Consider the following 19,323-nt stretch of genomic DNA (forward strand, 5'->3'; position numbering starts at 1 on the left):
TCCACGATGACTGGCTTAAGGACATGTCATCTGATATTTAATATGTAAGGATGATTGATAAAAGAAAATTAAGTCTGAAAGAAGAAAAAAAATTAATATACTTTAAACAATATATTTTAGCCCAAAATGTATTAAAAAAACCCCATCCCAGTCACCAGGCTGTGATTTTTAAATCATTTTGTGTGATAACTTTCTGTGGAGGAGCTTTTAGAGGCCCTAAATTCTTCAGAAGCCTGATTCCTATCATCACCACTGTAAACAATTCTGACTGCAGAATACAGTCTAAATGACATTGTTTACATCTTGATGTTTAAAATGTGTAAAAAGTCCCATGTATTTTCCTTAAAACTCATTACACGTTAAAATTCAAGGTAAAAACATCTTTTACTCATACTTAAACAATTAGCCAAGAATCAAAGGGTAGGAGATCCTCCATCAGACGCGCTGAATAATTAGCAGCATGGTATGAGTTGGCAGACTGGTCAGTTATCCATATTTATCAAGCAGCTCACAGTAAAAGTAATCCTTTTTTCAATATTATACCTTCATTAAATTGTAAAAGGCTAAGACTGACTGCAGCACTCTTGCTTTGGCAAGTTTGATAAATATGGCCCATTGTCTGCATGATCAATGTCAGACACAGTCCATTAGAAGCACTTTGAAATTATTTACATATATTTTTGTACATATAATAAATCAGACATTGCTTCTCGATGCACCTTTACTGTTGGAGAAAAAGAAAAACATGGATCACATATTAACACTGTACAGCAAGCACAAGGCTTTTTTTAAAATCAGGTCAAATCATCCTGTAAAATCTTAAATGTGTATCAAAAGGCACATAAAATCAGCTTAAAACCCTAGGGGAAAAAAATACTCCCTGAATGCGAGAAATAACTTAGTTGAAACAAATAATATAATATAAAAACAGCACCCCAATGCTGTCACCCCAAACCAGAAGAAAATTCAATTCAAATATTCAGCATGCAAGTTAAGTCTTGTTTGTCAAAAAAAAAATCTATTCACACATATTTGCCAGATATTTCGCTAACCCATAGTGTAGCTCAAGTTCTATGGAACAAAAATCAGTATTGCATCCTTCTGTGGAAGTTTATTGCATCAACGTGTCAGTTCATGACCTATCCATGGGCATGTCACTCAACCAATCATAGCACAGGAAAAACCATGTTAAATAAACAACCTAAGCAAACAGCTCTTCAAGTACAATGTAAATGAGTGGAGAAAGACAGTTACATGTTGGGGAAAAATAGCTCTTCAGAGTTGAATGTATTCACTAGTTATTAAATAAGTTGGCAATCGTAAATGCTCTTAGGGCATGGGCCCATGGATAGGCCAATCATGACCTGTAGGATCAAAAGTGCTTTAGTCAACACTTTGTAACAAGGAAAAATGAAGGGGAAATGCATGCAAACCAGAAAGCAAAGCTGTTTTTAAGTGGGAGAGTTATTAGGAAACCGAAGAGACTGGATTGTAAATGGAGTCCAGTGTTTAGGCTTGAACGTCTGAGTCCAGTGCTGTGTGTGAGAGTGTGTGCGTCCCAGTCTCAGAAGACCAGTCTGCTGACAGTATTGAAGCCCCCGCCCCCTCCCCCACCCGAAGGGCCACAGCTGCCTGGAGGCTCGTTGTCGTCCGAGCCGTTGGGCCGAAACGAGCAGGAGGCCGAGGCTGCCTGGAGAGCACGGGTTCTGGCGTTGAGCTCCTGCTCCTGTGAAGAGAAGATAGAAATAGTTAAGTCCTAAATCTAATAACAATTATTATTATTATTGTATTATTATAATCGCATTATCCTGTAAATCCTCAGTAACTATACACTACAAAAAAGATTTACCTAAAAATGACTTAATGTAGTAACAAGTAAATTACCTAATCTTGTTCAACCTCAATAAATACTTTGAATGAGTGATTCTTTCAATCAAAGTAATTTTTTGAGTTGAATAAAACTAGTTCAACTGCTTGTTAGCACATGAAATCATTTTTTTCAGTTGATTTCATATATAGACATATGTAGTAACCTGACAAGACTTTGGAGTTTAAAGGGTTGAAGCTCATTATCGTAAAGGATAAAAGTTAAGTTACCTGTTTAAATAAGGATGATGATGAAAATAGGAATGCTAATGTGGCTAACAATTAGCAGAAATGTTATCAGCATTCAATTAATGAAAGCTAGCGTTGTCAAACTGCATGATTTCATTATACTACAGTGTAATATCACTAATATCAGATAATCAGACTAAAATCAGTACATGAAGTCATATGGAAATGTTTGGGTAGCCCAGGTGAAATGACATTAAGTGAAAATAACTTAACACATGCTCTACAACGAATGCAATCTTGCACATTTTATTGAACAATTACTGGTAATTTGCTGAATTTAACATAATGGAATCAAGATAAAACACAAAATGTTGCCTATCCAAAAGTTATGGCACATTTTCTATTTTATTTCTTCCCCAATATGTTTAACTGTACACTAAAATTTGCCCACAAATGCCATATTGAAGCATGTTGCCCACAGAGGATGTGCTAACTTCTTTTCACCTCATCAACAAAACATGTAATTTGTGTTGAAACTTTTGCACATGCCTGTTCATGCTTTGATCTGAGTGCAGCGTTTGTAATGACACTAAAGAGTTTTAACGACAAGCAGTTAATAAACCAGCAATCAAAGAATTTTCAGAGGAATCATAAAGTTATAAATTAGAATGTCCATCTTTTTTCAGTGGACAACAAGGTGGAACTTGACATAGTCTTCTTCCTCATATGATCCGTCTAAGAGGTTATTCACTAACCCCAGCGAATCGCTCATTTCTCAGAACAGACTAAGGCAAGAGAGTAAGATGCATCACAAAACATCCCCCCAAGATGGTAACTAATTGATTTTTAATGACTGAACTAAACCCACATCTAATTGTTCACTTGTTTGGAAGGAGCTTTACATCACTAGACTTATAATGTATCCTCATTACTGCCCTCTGGTGGTTATACCACATCTTTGATGTTATTATGGAGAGGTAAGGTTAATATAGTACACCTACAGCCTTGTGTGATGCATCCACTAGGGGATGCACACCTACTAATTATAACTAGTCCACCAGCTGCCCCCCCCCCCACCCACCCCCCAAAAAAACAAACAAAAACACAAAAAAATAAAACCAAACATCTGTGAAAAGTATTTTGTAAGCAGCTTTCTAATATGGGCCTGAGTAGAAGATGCTGTAGTTTAAGGTGTGAGATGGGCACTGCAGAAGAGTTCTGTTGCATTTCAGTAAGTTTCAGTCTCAGGCGCTGTGCCCACATAGTCTGATATCTGATGTAAACTGCACACTAAAAATCACCACAGCTCTCAGAAGGGAGTGCAGTCGTGGGCTGGAGGTTAGGGAACCATCCCAGTGATCGGAAGGTTGCCGGTTCGATCCCCTTGGCTGACAGTACATGACTGAAGTACCCTTGAGCAAGGCACCTAACCCCCAATTGCTCCCCGGGCGCCGTGGATAGGGCTGCTCACCGCCCTGGGCAAGTGTGCTCACTGTCCCCTAACGTGTGTGTTCACTAGTGTGCATGTATGTGGGTGTTTCACTGCACGGATGGGTTAAATGCAGATTATATTCTATTCTTCTTACCTCCAAATGCTAAATGCTAGCATCAGGTAGTTGCATCACTCTACTCACCAATAAGTCTTTCAGAATGAGACTAGTAACTAAACCAGGAAACATTCATGATACCACATTTTAATTCCTGAATTGGGTTAGTAACGTTTGGTAACAAGTAAACAAGATACCTGCCAGCCAGTATGTCACTGATGGGTGTTTTGCATTGCAGTCAAATGGCCCTTTACTACAACAGCCCTCAAAATGTGCCTAGGCTAGTTCATGAATATTTCAGTGCAGCCTTATGCAGCTTGAAGTGGAATTGGTGTCATTTTGTGTATTATTTAGACACTAGTATTCCTCCTACTAAAGAAGAACACCTCCTATATCTTCACTGTAGTTTTTACCACCAATGTATTTCAGGAACTGTCCTCAATTAGTTGACTGCAGCACACAGTGCTGACTAGTGGATTTACTAGCCGATGAGTCAATGCAACCTCTGGTGTCCAATTGTCTCAGAAATTTAAAGTAATCTCTTGTCATTTGAAGACGTACCTTGTTAAATCAATTGCCCTGATGTGCTGTTTTGGTTTACTAAACCCCTTTTCATTACTGAAGACGACTGGCAGTATAAGGTAGAATCCTCTCACCTGCAAGAAGAGTTTATTGTCTTTGGTGATGGCATCCATCAGGTCTTTATGAAGTGGCGGCTCCCCATTAAACTTTGAGCTGTTAACAGTACCTCGTGTGCCGCCAGGCTGTCCACCAATGTCCTGTTTCCTGTATATCAGTACATAGGCTGTGTCCTTGGGGAAGCGACTTGTAACATTCTGCACAGACTGAAAGTTGGTGAAAGTGACTCGACTGTCATTGAACAAGAACCATTCGCTGGAGCTTTGTCCACCACACTCTACTACATCCTGCGAAGCTGTGAAGCTTTCTGACTGGCCGCTGTTAAGCCCCGCCTCCGTTTCCGAATTTTTGCTGCAGGAATTGGCTATTGACGTGGCAGCGGCGCACACATCTGTCCCGCTCATGTTCCTGCCATATGAGTAGTAGTGACCGCTCTCTGAGGACATCCCGGAATGCATCACGACAGAACTAAGGACATATGGGACTAAATGCACCCCTGATCTTCCCCCTTTTATACCTCCCTCTCTCCCAGTGTCCGTTAACCTTTCCTCTTCTTCCTCTCTTTGAGATGGTTTCAGCTTCTTGGCCAAGTTCTCGCCACTCTCGGGGGAGTCAATCTGCGCCATTAAGGATGAGGAAGACGAAGAGACAGCAGCAGTATTAGAGGCAGATGCATGATGCTGGTGAACGGGCAGGCACATGCGCAGCGGCATGCCCACATTGTCCAGGATCTTGCGGCGGACATGGCATGTGGCGTCATAAGAGAAGCGCAGCAGTGTGAGAATGAGGTATTCAGGTGCGGTCACCACCCTCATGACACGCTCGGCCCGCTGCAGTGACCCACAGCGCTCACAGAAGTAGCAGTTCTCCTCCTCCAGGATCTCTGGGGCCAGAAAATACTCCAGGAGGTCATGCAGGGACAGGGCTGGCTCAATTGCAGGCCGCTCTACACTCTGGGCTTCTTTAACAGGGCCTTCCAAATTCTCACTGCCTCCATTAACGGCTCCTTGGCAGGGTCCTAGAGTGGACTGTGGGGCAGAGGGACAGAAGGCCAGGGAAAGGTCAGTAAAAGGTTCCTCTTTCTCAGACAGACTGTGGCACAGCAGACAGCAGATGCTCGTGGAAAGACGGCCACCAAACATTCGCTCAACTAGAGTCCGCCCGTCACCCTCGGCATCCACAGGTTCCGCATGAGAATGGGATAACGTGTCGTTCACGCTGTGAGCCGCACAGTCACCAATACCCTCGGCATTGGCCGAGACCACCGTAGGCTTTGCTGTCTGAAGCGCTCGAAGAGTTTTTTCTTCCTCATGCAATCTTAATAAAACAAAACAACAGAATTGAGTAGCTGGAGCATCCATAAATTATGGCAGCAGCATTCTTTTAAAACTTCTGATAAATAAATCTTTTGTAATAAATCTCATGTATAATGTGTAGATAAGCCATATAAAGATACAACAAGTGACTATAGCTGTTCATTAAAAGGTACCTGTCCAAAAGAAAGCGCAGATACTCAGAACAGTCTTGCTGGGAGCCAGCTGTGAACCAGGGTGGCCGTGATGCTTCTAGGAAACTCCTTGGTGCATATGCTGCTCGCTGGTGAGCAAGCAAATTGATGAAAGCAGTGAAAATAATAAAATATCTCATCTTCTCTTATCGGCAACTCCATCAAACACAGAACTTTAATAAGAACAAATGCTGATACAAATTCTCTACAATGTCTTTGCTGCTGAGTCATTTAAGCATTTTAATCCCCACAAACCCCAGCCACAAACTGTATCTTAAGAGTTTTGTGACTGCTGCAACATCCTCTTCTGAACAACGCTAACACTACTGCAAAATTATGGGCTTTAATATAATTTCATTATGTTCTGAGTATTCTCAGAGCTTGTTCTGAAGTAGCGGTGAACCTCAATATCAAAAACATTTACGTTTTCCAAAATGTCAGTCACTTCTCTATAAATGTCTGCAATAAAACAACCCTAGACAAGCCTAGTTTAGTCAGACCATGAGAGCAGCCTGTGGGGAACACAGTCTGCTTGCAAATGTTAGAGAAAATTGTCATTCTTGGATACAATCTGTTCATATAATTAAGTGATTAGACAGAGAACTGCCATTCCTCTTTATGGCAGCAAGTCATGCATTGTTCTCAGTGCTACAATATCAGGGACTTTAAGCATTGTTGGGTTGGATTGGTTACTGTGACCAGAGATGCAGTTATGTGAAAAAGTCTGCACATCCCCTACCAACTTGGCATGTCTTATTGTGTTATTAGCGGCACAAAAAAGAAGTTGTCGCTTTGTTGTAAATCTCAAAAGCCACGTTTTAATGCCAAAAAAAGGTTTGTGTCCAGGTCTCTTTGTCAAACAAGGTCTCTTTGTCCAGCTGCATGGTGATGGTACAAATATATTTTTAAGAAACCACCCAGCACTACTAGCAGTAACAGAGATATAGTTTTGTGAAGGAAATGCAACAAACCTGTGTATGAGCTAAGAAAGCAAAGAGGAGTTGAAGCTTCTTCATCAGGGTATTAGAGCCATTCAGATGCAGGGATAAGACACTCCGCCTGAAACTGTACAAAACAGGGAGATTCAGAGATTCATCTTAAAATACATAGATGGAAAGCCTTTTCAACATTTTACAGTAAATGACTAGCTTATGGAAATACATCATTGAAAATAATAATCCAGCAAAAAAACAAAACAAAACAAAAACACAGTTCTGAATGGGGACTATTAGTCAAGAGTGTTTGCCACACTCCACTTACTTTTATTTGCTTTTACTACAGCCAGTTTGATAATATGCTGATTTTAATGGTGAGATTCAAATTTGCTATCTCCGCAAATATGGCAAACCTCAAATGGTTGTGCCCAGTGTGAACCTTAACTGCTAAAAAAATACCATCATGGATACAGCAGGAAACACACAGAATTCTGGATACATCCAGCCCAGTGCTACAAGATTTATACTGTTCATACAGTGGGCCTCTGCTGTTTATCTGAGTTCAGGAAGTGTGACAACTGAACATTATATTAAAAATGATATATATTTTTTCAGACAGGATAGGTTTTTCATTGGGGAAGTGGGGTAATGTCATTTTACCTCAAAAGAATCTGTAATGTTTATGACCAATTCACATGGGCTAAGATATCTTTGCATAAATGTCCGTGAAGGAAGCAGCTACTGGATTTACATCACTGTCTTTACTCCAAATAAGAATAGGAAACATCTAAAACTTTCAATTTAGCTGTTATTCCATTTACCCTAACCATCTATATTGCTGTCTTAAGTGAATGCAGTATGTCACTAGCACTGTGATCAGTTTGGGAATTTGCTGCCAACAGTCCACTTCACCGCAAAACATCTTAGTTTTTTTTGGTCATTTTACATGTTTTCAAGTTGTAAACTTGAGGTAGGAGAGCACAAACTGGCTTGATTAGAGTCACAGACAACACAACTAAATGCATCTTTGAGCGCCTCCAAACTCGTTTTACACAGAATATGACAGTGTTTTTACCGACATGTCGATTCACAAAGGATTTATAGAACCTGGGATTATTTCTGTGGTTCACTGTATAGTTGGTAAAAGGCAACAGAATCTTCTGTGACACTCCTGTGCAAAAATCACTGACAGGTCTAAAGTAATTGAGAAACAGCAGTAAAAAATTATATAAACGCTTCTCTTCATGTAACACTAATGCTGTCCGAATACTGCTTTAGTCATTAAAGCACTGTTTAACTTAAAGTACTGGAGAATAAAATTACGGTCTAAAATATAAATACAGATTTATATATTGGCTGATATCAGTTATCTGAATTATTAGTCCCTTAAAGGCCCATATCCTATTTTTTCTTGTATTTAATTTCTTTACCTGAAGTCAGCTTATAACATTTATGTACCATAAACAGTCATACTTCACTCTTACAAAGACATTTAACAACCTTCTCATCCCCTAGAATTAAACTGTTTTTGTTACTCTGTCTTTAAGACTGATATATGTACATTATCTCCGTTCTGATTGGTTGCCCTGTATTGTGCATCACTCAAAATGCAGTCCAGGCTGAAACACTCTGTATAACATCAGTATGAAAGGGCAGAGCTAAACTGCTGTAGACTAAATAGGTGCATCATAGAAACAACAGAGTTAAAACAGGCTATTTTGAAGCTTATTTTTTATATACAGACTGTATGGGCTGGGGAGTGAATTTACCCACACTAGCATTTCAGTTTTTAACCTGCAGATATGGATGGCGTATGGAAGAGATCCATGAGTGCACTCACTCTGTAGCCATGAAGAGGGTCTGAATGATGCTGTTCATGTAACATGTGTTGCCCAAGTTCACAAGACCCGTCTTTCCTGTCTCCGATTTGCCCGTAAGCCTCAGCAGTCCTGAGGCAAAAGAGTTTGACTGCGAGGTCCAGGCACTTTGGTTCAGCACAAACTTGATCTTCTCCTCACTAGGTTTAGGTAGTTCCTAGAGTGCAAAAATAAAATAGCCAAACATTTAATAACAAATAAAACAGGCATACAGAAAACAGGAATGCTTTACTATACTAAATGCTAAAGAAGGTCCAAGCACAAGTTCTAGAGTTGCCTGCACTGTGTCAGCTGTTTTCCTGCTCTCACTCACATGCTGATGGCAATCCTAACAATAATGTGAGCAGGTGTGTTATGACATACTGTGTAAATCATATGTGTAGACTCTGGCAATGCCTAATCCAAGAGCTAACCTCACTGGGGCAGCAAGATGAGAAGGTCTGGCTACGACTTCCTAGCCACTACTAATGTCTACAAATCCAAAACACAGGACTTCATTTCTTCGGTTTAGCTTGTTCTGTGTTTTTGTAAGGAGCAACATCACTATATATGTATATAATTTCCAGTCAAAACAGCATTAAGTAAAATGTATTCTTTTTTCAGTCTCCCACATCCCCGAAGTTCAGTCTTAGAAGCTGGGTGCATATTCTGCTTCTCCCAAACACATTCAGTGACGAGGTCCTATTTCCTTTTCTCAGTAAGAGCTTCCTGGTGGCTACAAATCCTTTCAGACCAGTGTTGAGTTTTCATTTCACAGTGGAAGGATGGACAGAATCACCTGTGGATTTTTCAGATCTGAGGCACGAGTGAAGTTTCTCCCGTCTCTTAAAGATGAAAGCTTTAGGTACTTTACATGATGGTGACAGTTTGGTGGTCTATCGTGCACTGCTGTGAGGAGACCCATGTTTTGTGTATATTTTAATAATGATCTGAACTCCAGGGTGGGGCACTCCTATTTTTTTCCCACTTTTTTCCTTTTTTCACGTTCCCTTCCTTATGCAAGTAGATTATCTTACATCTAATATGCTCCTAAAAATGGGTAACTTATACTTACTGGCCATTTTGATTGAACATGAAAGAAATGAAGGGTGGCTTCTGACTTTTGCACAATATAATATGTGCATGACACAGCAAGCGCTGTTGAATAAAACTGATTATGATTTTGACCGTGCTAGTCCAGCACTGGACGTCTCACCTTAATGGCTTCGAGGATGCTGTCGTAGAGGTCAGGAAAGCCAGAGTACTGGTACATCATGCAGTGGATCAGCTCAGTGAACTGCAGCAAGAAGGCTTTGCTGGTGGGAAGCCCATCGGTCTGCAGAGACTGCACCAGTGGTACTACATGGGGAACCACCTGTTTCATCAAATAGTGTTAATATCATTTATATAATTCAAGACCGTAAGCTCCATTTATAGACAAAAAGCAAAGAAATTAATTTTGTTTGGTTATTAATCTATTAAGGTATGACCGTTGCTAAGCTGCTTTGTATTTTTTTTTTTTTTATCCACCTGAATTTCATGTACATTTGTGCAAACTTTAAGCAGAGACATCTGTGACAGCAATGTGTCAGTAAAAAAAACCATGAATGGTCAATATAAAACCTTTATTACCAACAGCATTAGTTCCTTTAATTAAAAACTTTTGGTAGAGAATATTAGTCATCAATACCAGGTGTGTGTCTAGTTAGTGCTTTGCACTGTTATAGTGCAACTGCCAAATTGCCAAGCAGTGACCGAAGGGCTTAAAAACAGGGTGGGTCTTGTTATGGGTCTGACTGGCTCAGTCCTGTCCCTTAGTAGAGGACATGGCTTTTGTTACACACAGGACACTATACAGTATGAAGACTAGCAGGCAGTATACAGTATATACAGATGCAGTGTGCAGTACATATTATGCTATTTTGAACAGAGTTATTGTTTTATGATAATTTTTAGATTAGCTTCAGGTCAAAAGCTTTTCTTTTTATTTCTTGGGGAAGGAGTGCATGCAGGGTCTTGTGAGGTTAAATAGTCCCCCAAAAATGGATGGGAATCATTGATTTTTATCAATACTACAACAAAGAAATCTGAATAAGTTCCTGTACAATGCACAATTTCACATCCAACCAATCTCAATGATTTTGTTTACAACTGAATTAAGCAGAAACCTTGAAAAATTGGTGGAATTCTCTTCCCTTTTAGGGTTTAGTGTTGCGAGGCAGTGCCGTAACAGGCCCAAAGGGCTGCTGCGAATAGTCTTACCAGGTGGAATGACTCTGGAGAGTGCTGGAAGCTAAGCAGCATGTGAGAGAGAACAGCTAATGCGCCCTGTCTTACAATGGGGTACCACAGACGATTAAAGACCTGTAAACAAACAACACAAGAAACAAACACAACAACACACACGCGCGCGCGCGCAGAGTAAGCCAAGGCCATTTTTGTCCTCATTGACTGAAATTCAGTAGCATTTTATAAACAAACAGGGGCACTCAAAGACTCTGTGAGATCAGCTGTAGAAGTTTAAAATGTGTAACATATGCAACCGTATTCACATTTTATCACCGTCATAGTATTGTAGGTAGCAAAAACAGGGGCATTTTTGCCCTTTGCCCCTGACACTGGGCACAGGTACACAATGTGTCTTGTTTATGGGTGATGGGGTTGAGCACATATTTACCAGTTCAATTTTGAGCAATGTGACATCTATGAGGATAGTGAATTTCTGCACAGCAGCCAGTCCCTTCAGTAGAGCAATAACCCAGGTGTCTACATGATTGGCAAGGGGCCAAGACAGCCAGTCGATCATCCTAGAGGAGGGATAAAGAGACAGACATAGAGAGACAGAGAGACACACACACATACACAGAGAGAGAGAGACAGAGAGAGACAGAGAGAGAGAAAAAGAGTCAGGCAAGGTCAGAAGAGATTACCATAGCAATACTAACAAAACAAAGACTAAAAGCAATAACAGAACTGTTGCACAGAAAGCCTGGCGACCTTCTGACCCATCCGCTTAACATAAGCCATTCAAGAGGCTCATCATAGCGTCTATTCAAAATACTTACTCGCCCTGTTTTAAAGCACTTTGTGCTTTTGTAAGCTCTGCCACCTTTTCAATTTGGCCTAATACAATCCTAATAAACATTTCACTCAAATACTTACGTATTGAGAAAAAAACATTGCACAAATGTTAATCATTAATCTACTCATGTATATGAAAATTAAATTACAGTGGATGGCAACATCAGTCCAGGCCATGCGTTAACGTTTTAACTACACTCATGAAGAGGATAGTTCTTCAAGGGTTACTTAGTAAAGACAATGAGCATAGAACCCTGAACACCCAAAGACACGTTTTCACCTTTTCACCAAGATAGGAACCATTTAGGCATCTTTTTTTAAGAGTGCAGGGCTGCACACTACAGCCAAGATTTCTACTGAGGCTTGACTGGTTGGTTGACATGCCCTGTTTAACTATATGACAGCAATACAGGTTGAAGTGGTAGATCTGAATAGAAAACAATATCATGACTAAATTAACAAAAAATGTAAAAATGTATCTAAGCATAATCACTAGGTTGAGAATATTTTATATCACAACAACACTTCTTTTATGAAGAGAACTAATGGAAAACACCCAGTGGTACAATTTTATTACAAGATAGTGATTTTCTATTGTTTACTTTTTGTGTAAGATGTGCTAACTGAGGACATTCATATCTGTCAGTAAACCACTGTTTAACAAACTAATGGAAGATAGACCTGAAATATAAATATAAAACGATATTGATTGGCATATATGTCAACTGATTTTTCAGCTCTTTATTATCAGCAAACAGAAAACAATATATAAAAGGTCTATAGTGCTGGGACTAGATCTTCTAAGCCGCTTATCCTTCTGGGTCACGGGGGGAGCTGGAGCCTATCCCAGCAGTCACTGGGTGGAAGGCAGGACACACCCTGGACAGGTCACCAGTCCATCACAGGGCATGTCAAACAACGAAAAGTAATGTGATGAATAGTGTTAATTGCTAACTAATTGTGATTAAACGTGGTTGTCCTATTTGCTCTAAACGTACCCTACAGAAGGATTTTTCTATTTAAAATGTTACATTATGTCTTGTTTTGAGAGGAACCGCAGCTTTCCATTTTGGTGTTGCTTTTATTAGTCAGGTGGTTGTTGATTTATCAATAGTTCTGCCACAAGCACCCAGTGTATTCTGCTAAAGGTATCCAATGCTAAAATTACTGATATTGCCTTCCAGTGTTATGTTTTGTAAATGATGCATCAGGCTCTATGTATTTCAGTGCTAAACAAATTCACTGACACAAAAGAAAAAATAACTTTAATCAGGAGAGCCACAAATAGAATTTCTTGCCTTTTTAAAGCTGTATATGAACAAAAGGGATACAGCCATGGCAGCTACTATGCAATTACAATACATATGCTGTCACTGTTTATAAGTTCTCTGACACATGCAGAGAGTCTCTCTCATACACACACACACACACACACACACACACACACTAAACACACATAGATGGCACAGGAAAAGTCAGAAATCAGAAAAACAGAAGCAGAGCTGACCTGCTGAGTGCTTGTGTCATACTGGCATCTTTGACGTTTTGGTCAGTGGTAAGACTCTTGATGAGGACTGTGATCATCTGCAGAGGGATGTGCTGCACCAGGCTGGCCAAAGCAATGGAGGGCTCAAAGGAAGGGTCTGCAGCCAAAACACACAGAGCAATCAACTATATCTAAGTATACTAAATATAATATTAGAATTTTAGAAACCTTGATTAATATTGATTAATAACAAAATCCTAAATTATTTGACATAAGTGTTATATTCTGTATGACTTACACCACAAGATTCACCAGGGGGCTTCTTACCCATGTTAGGGGGTATACACATGACCATTCTGTACATGCTAAACTCATGCACAGACATGGTGTAATTTTACAGTAAATGGACATAGGGCCTCATTCACCAACCATTCATAAGAAGATTTTTTTTTTCTTAAAAACCACACAGTTTTCACAAAGATTCAGACATTTCCCAGTGTTTTCTTATTTGGGATTTGTCCTTAAGAACAGAATCTACACACACTTAAGAACACAAAGCTGCAAACAATTCTACAGTTTATGAACATGTCATGAGTCTGACGTAGACTTTTTCTTAGTATCTTTTCTTAGTATAGATTAAGTTTAAAAAAAAAAAACTCGGGAAGGTAATGCTTAATGAAGCCTACTGTTCCTACAATCACATGGACAACACAGTGATGTGCTGTAAATCTCCGGGAGCGGAATTTTAGCTGACAGATCAAGGCTAAAACCATATTGTGTCTCTGCCAACATGGTTACTGGCTTTTATTCAAGGCCAAGCTTGGTGTCTTACACAAGCATAAACAGTAAGCCCTTACAAAACAAGATGCTCACTGTTGTAAAGGTGTGTTTAAAGTGTTTTTTGTGTGTTTTTTGTGTTAAGGTGTGTTTTGCTTTTAGGGAGACACTTTCCAGTCAGCCCATTTGTTTCTAATGACATAAATTCGGATTAAATATAGGAGGCTGTAAATTTGGATATCAAATATTTATTTACTACATATTCAACAACAGAATGTTCTTTAAAAGCACAAGAGAAAATTGGCTTATTCATTTCCTTCACGTCTGCCATCATCAATAAAATCTTTGTTGTTAAACAGCGGGACTGGTGTCAAATCCATTCTGTTTTAAATGAATGCATTTCACTTCCACCTTAGCCAAAGCTCAAACTTAATAAGTCATATTTTAATCCATTTGACTAAGAGATCTGCCCCTCCACCCTACAAGGGTACTAGTATCACATCTGTGTGACCTGCATAACTCAGTTACTTAAATATCCTTTCAGACTGTTTTTAAGTAAAATTCTCTACAGTGGTAGTCATGATTTCTACATATTGCCATTTGATTAACTACCAAAAATGACCAGTGGACCGCCTGAAATGCTATATGTAATGTTGATAATAGTAAAACAACAGTAACTCTAGAAAAATATAAGATAAACATCGTTCTACTACTTTCTCTCTGCCAGTAATATATTTAAAATATATTTATTTAAGCTAAAAAGCTGGCAAAATCATAAAGAACGTCTCATGAATCAGGCAACATTTTCATAACAATTTGGTGTAATAACGTTTTGCAAGACAGCTTTTAGAGGCATTAAACTCTTTGGATGTCTGGTTCCCACCACCACCATTCCAACAAATGTGACTTGGTTTTCTAGAGCAAAACCAAGACACACCTCAAACCACTCGGGAATACCTTTGTTTACATCTTAACAAATTAATTACGCAGATTTTTTTCAAAATCGGTGGAATCTTCCATTAATGGTGACCCAGTTGGAATTACTTTTAACAAAACTGGTGCTGCGTCAAATTTAACACAAGCAGCGTGTTCAGATTTTTCAAAGAAAAACGTGGTCTAAACACACAATCTGTGTCAGTTCTGACAAAGTGTGATAAAATAAACAAAAAAGTGGACAGAGTGGTAGCTATGGTTCTAACCTGTAGAGGAGATGATAGCGAACACCTCCTGAAGCGACGGCAGTAGTGTGGCTGGCTCCACCTTCCAGATGCCCTGCAGCAGAGTGGCGACGCGACTCACCTGCGTGACGTAACGCCGCAGCTCTGCCTCCTGGCCCACTGGGCACTGAAAATGGGCAAAGGTTCGCACCAGCTGCTGACAGAACAGCACGGCTGCTTTGTCCCGCGGCACACACTGAGGGAAGTCGGTCAGTAGAGCAGCCAGTTTGGCACAGAGAGCGGCCTCAGGACGCTCACAAACCATTCGTAGCACTTCTGTTTGCATCAGCGGCGCCAGCTCCAGCACGGCTGGGCAGCTGAGAAGGAGCCGCAGGCAGCCATGCAGGAAGTCCAGGATGGCCGGGTCCCTCCGGTCCAGCGATCCGTAGCCCTGCTGCAAGAGCCCCAGGACGAACTCCTTGCTGAGAAATCGTGCAAACTCATCCCGGTGGAAGCGGGCATAAGCCTCCTGCACCTGCTGGCCCACCTGTTGCTGGAAGGTGTCCTCGCTCTGCAGGATGAGGCGTGCAGTCAGGCGGTAAAGGGCCTGGCACTGCTCCTCCGTCACCTCCTTCTCTGCAGCCTCTACCACCTTCTTCACTATGGCCCGTTTGATGGTTAAGGGGTGAGATGAACTCACCAAAGCTTCCAGGATCTTATCCATCTCTGTTTCTACTGCACCATGAGGCGGAGGCAGGATGTAGGTATGGCTGTGAATGAATAAGAGGCAAAGTCACATTTAGTAAGCCAAAAGTAAACTCCTTTTCACCAGAGATAGCAATACTGCTGTGAGGATATGATTGCATTCTGCCACAAGAATACAGGGATGTCCATAACTCGAGAGAATGCAATTCCACTGCTCCACAGCCCAATGCTGGAGGAGCGTTCTAGCTCTTTAGCTTATGCGTGACATTGATCATGGTGACCTTAGGCTCACATGCAGCTGCTCCAATGCATCCTATTGTAATGGCAATGCTTTACTATAGAGATTATACAAGCAGTGTACGTACAATTGAACACTTGGGTCAGCAATAGCTAGTAGCTAAATTCACTAATCAAAAGGTGTTTTATATATCTCTGGAGAGTGTGTGAATACTGTGCTTTTAGAAATGCGGCTGTACACACCTGAGTCCAAATGTGCAAAGGAAAAACCAATGTGCAACATAGAAACCAAACCCATGCCTGCTAATACAAAGAAACCCAAGCAGCTCTTTCTGGTGGGACCATGGCTCCAGGGATCAGGGCTCCACTACACCAACTCAGTTTTAGAAGGAATACTGGTTTATCACATAAAACTGTGAAGACTTTTGAAACATATGTCTGTAATAACACATTAGATCCACTCTTATGTTGATCATTATTATTATTATTAATATTCTTCCTCTGACAAATATTATTGTTATTATTATTTGCTGTCAATCATTTCCGATTCCTGGTGACAGTATTCACAGTACAACTCCAGAATACCCAGTCAACTGCATGAGCCTTTAGACTTCTTAATAGCATGTCCATAACATCTCTGATTGTCGTGTTTTATCTTCAAGAAGCACATTTCCAATACCAGCTCTTCCCAAAATGTGTCCAAAATAAGGTTGAATTTGGTTATCTGGGCTTTGCGTGAGAGGAGAGGCTTGTCCAAGGGACCATTTGTTTGTTTCTTCGCTGTCCAAAGTGCTCTCAAAAGTCTTCACCAAAATTGAGGTTCAAAGGCATTTGAATTTTATGTGAATACAGCTTTCACATAAAGAATTAAAGAAACATGCTCCTAGGTTTTAAACGGAATGTCGTAACTGTAAAATAATAGTAAATTTCAAAAAATATGAATTTTCTTTGGCGACGACCTTATCAAATAATGCCCTGCATGCATGTACCTCTCTGGCATGAACAGATTTAAAAGAATACATCTGAACAATTCTAAACGTTTTTCACAAAACGCGATGTAGCGTTCAGAGGCATGAAACACTCCAGATGTCTGGTTCCCATCACCATCGCTGTGAACAATTCTGACTGCATGTTTCTCTGAAGCAGAAGGTTTTACACCAAACCGCCTTGACTTACATTTTAACGATTCAGTTTTACAGATTTTAAAATATATATATCAGTGAAATTCACCCTTACACCTATTACTGTCCGGCCTCTAGGTGAGTTTTTTGTGATAAAGGCTGTGGATGTCAGATGCCATGTAAACCCAGGCTGTATCTCTGCGATGCTGGTGGAGACCAGAGGCTAAAACTGCTGGAGCTACAAAATAAACACGTTAGCTAACTAGTTAGCTTAGCTTAGCTGGCTAATACAAGTTCGTTTCACGTCTCTATAGCAAAATAGGCTCGAAAAACGTGAGACTGGCACCTGTGACAGCGAATAAAATAGTAAAATACAGTGAGTATTTTAGTCGGCGAGTTAAAAACCATAAAACCAATCAGAGTAATGCAAACAAAGGCCACACTGACTTAACACAAATTCAGCTAACGCTCGCTTTTTAGATATATATCTGTGTGAACCGACACGGAGATGTAACAAATAAACACTCACCGAAGTGAATCATTTTAAAACTGTCTGGGGAAACAACCCTAAGCTGATAACCGCGTCATTAAAGCGAAGCCAGTTTGAGTTTTAATCTGATTTTCTGTTTTGATTCTCGTCGCTCCTGCAAGTCAGCTGATGACGCAAACGTCATCCAGGACCCTGTTTCTGTTAGAGAGCGCCTGTCAAATATTGATCAATAAAATGAAGAGAAGAGAGAAAGGCCTGTCGTATTATTGGGTTAATTGTTTTTTTATTTTAGATTTCGCCAAAAACATACATATATATATTTAAGATGAAATTAGGTCAACTTAAATTTAAAGGTTTTATTCAGCCGTTTTACAGCCCTGCCCTCTGCTGGTCAAAGATTTTAACTGCAGCAGTTTTCAATTCAAGCCAATACAATTCATAATTTTTGATACGATGTAATATTTGAATGCTTTTGCTTTCACTATTTACATTTCCCAGAAAAGAGAGAAAACAGCCACTTCTTGCATTTTCGCATAATATTTGTTTCTTCATGCCAATAGGTATTTAAAAGATATTTTAATACACTGTTTTATTAAATCACCCAACCAAGACCATATCAGTGTAAAACAAAACTGCCCACAAGTATGATGATGTGCGAGAAGCAAGACTGGATGATTGATACAGGCTGAGGAATTTTGAATAAGCTAAAGACAAGTTATGTAGAGCTTAAGGAATCCTCTCACAGGACATCATTCTTACCTGTGGCCATCAAACTCTATAACTCCTCCCTCAGTGTGTGATTCACAAAGTGTGGTTCATCTGTACAAAACTCAATACCAAACTGTTCATATGTGTAATAATAATAATTGTGTGCAAAAACTCAGAGGTACTATAATTTGAACTGCTTTATACTAGATGATTCATATTTATTATTACAGTCACCGCCACTATACTATATTGATAAGAACTTAAATCTCATGTACTTATTGCAATATTTCTCTTTATCTTTGTTTTAAATTATTAAATTGTTTATTCTTTTACATAAATGGTTACAACTGTAATAACTGCAATTTCCCTCTGGGATCAATAAAGGATTCTGATTGTGATTCTACAGCAGTTTCTCTGATTTGACTAATTCAATATGTGGACACTTTAACATACAGGGTTCACTACTTTACACAACATTCTGTGTTATTTTATTATTATTTTTCTGTCAAAATCAAATGTTTAATCATATGTGCTGCAAAAAACACAGCCCGGGATTTTGTATTGTGTGCGGCCTCCAGGACTGGGATTGGGAATGTGGTTTAAGCCTCTCAGACGGGAACTCCACTCATTTTTCTAAATTATTATACGGTTAAGATGTAAATTCTTTCGAAATGCTTTGGTGTAAAATGCTTAATTCTAGAGAAACCTACCGAGTCAGAATTGTCTGGAGTGTTTAATGCCTCTGAAAGCTACTTCACAAAACCGTTTCTCGCGTTTTCTTTCTTAACACTTTTTATAGTCGACATTACATATCAAAATCTAGAACACACGAAGGTTCACCGGCGGTTTGGATAGTAAATAAAACAGCTACATTTGTGTTGCCGACACTGAGACCTCTGGTTTCTGTCACCAGGCCTGTGAAGAAATTTGAGTTGGCAAGCTTCTCAGCTAATGAACCATTTGACATCCAACCACTCTAAATGGCTTTGTTTACATCTCAGTGACTTAATTATGCAGCAATT

The 19,323-nt window shown here is 39.7% G+C and overlaps 1 protein-coding gene across 1 annotated transcript; it reads right to left on the reverse strand.

Moving 5' to 3' along the window:
• Positions 1–707: 707 nt before the first annotated feature.
• usp38 (ubiquitin specific peptidase 38) lies at positions 708–17,769 on the reverse strand. Its single transcript, XM_017717659.2, has 11 exons — positions 17,633–17,769; positions 15,083–15,810; positions 13,128–13,263; positions 11,217–11,346; positions 10,802–10,903; positions 9,756–9,914; positions 8,524–8,717; positions 6,720–6,813; positions 5,731–5,837; positions 4,259–5,558; positions 708–1,726 (listed from the first exon to the last, which is right to left on the reverse strand). Exons 2-11 carry the CDS (start codon positions 15,762–15,764, stop codon positions 1,565–1,567), a joined length of 3,066 nt encoding a protein of 1,021 aa, XP_017573148.1. The 5' UTR covers positions 15,765–15,810; positions 17,633–17,769; the 3' UTR covers positions 708–1,564.
• Positions 17,770–19,323: the final 1,554 nt, after the last annotated feature.

This window comes from Pygocentrus nattereri, chromosome 5 (genome assembly GCF_015220715.1).
Source record: "Pygocentrus nattereri isolate fPygNat1 chromosome 5, fPygNat1.pri, whole genome shotgun sequence".
NCBI lineage: Eukaryota > Metazoa > Chordata > Actinopteri > Characiformes > Serrasalmidae > Pygocentrus > Pygocentrus nattereri.

Bases quoted from the DNA above. Each gene is read 5' to 3' on its own strand.
- usp38 (XM_017717659.2), bottom strand. From the start codon at position 15,764: ATGGATAAGATCCTGGAAGCTTTGGTGAGTTCATCTCACCCCTTAACC. The intron at 11,347-13,127 runs GTCAGCTCTGCT...TCCCTCCTCTAG, and splicing joins ATGACACAAGCACTCAGCAG to GATGATCGACTGGCTGTCTT. The intron at 10,904-11,216 runs GTAAATATGTGC...GTTTGTTTACAG, and splicing joins CATTGCTCAAAATTGAACTG to GTCTTTAATCGTCTGTGGTA.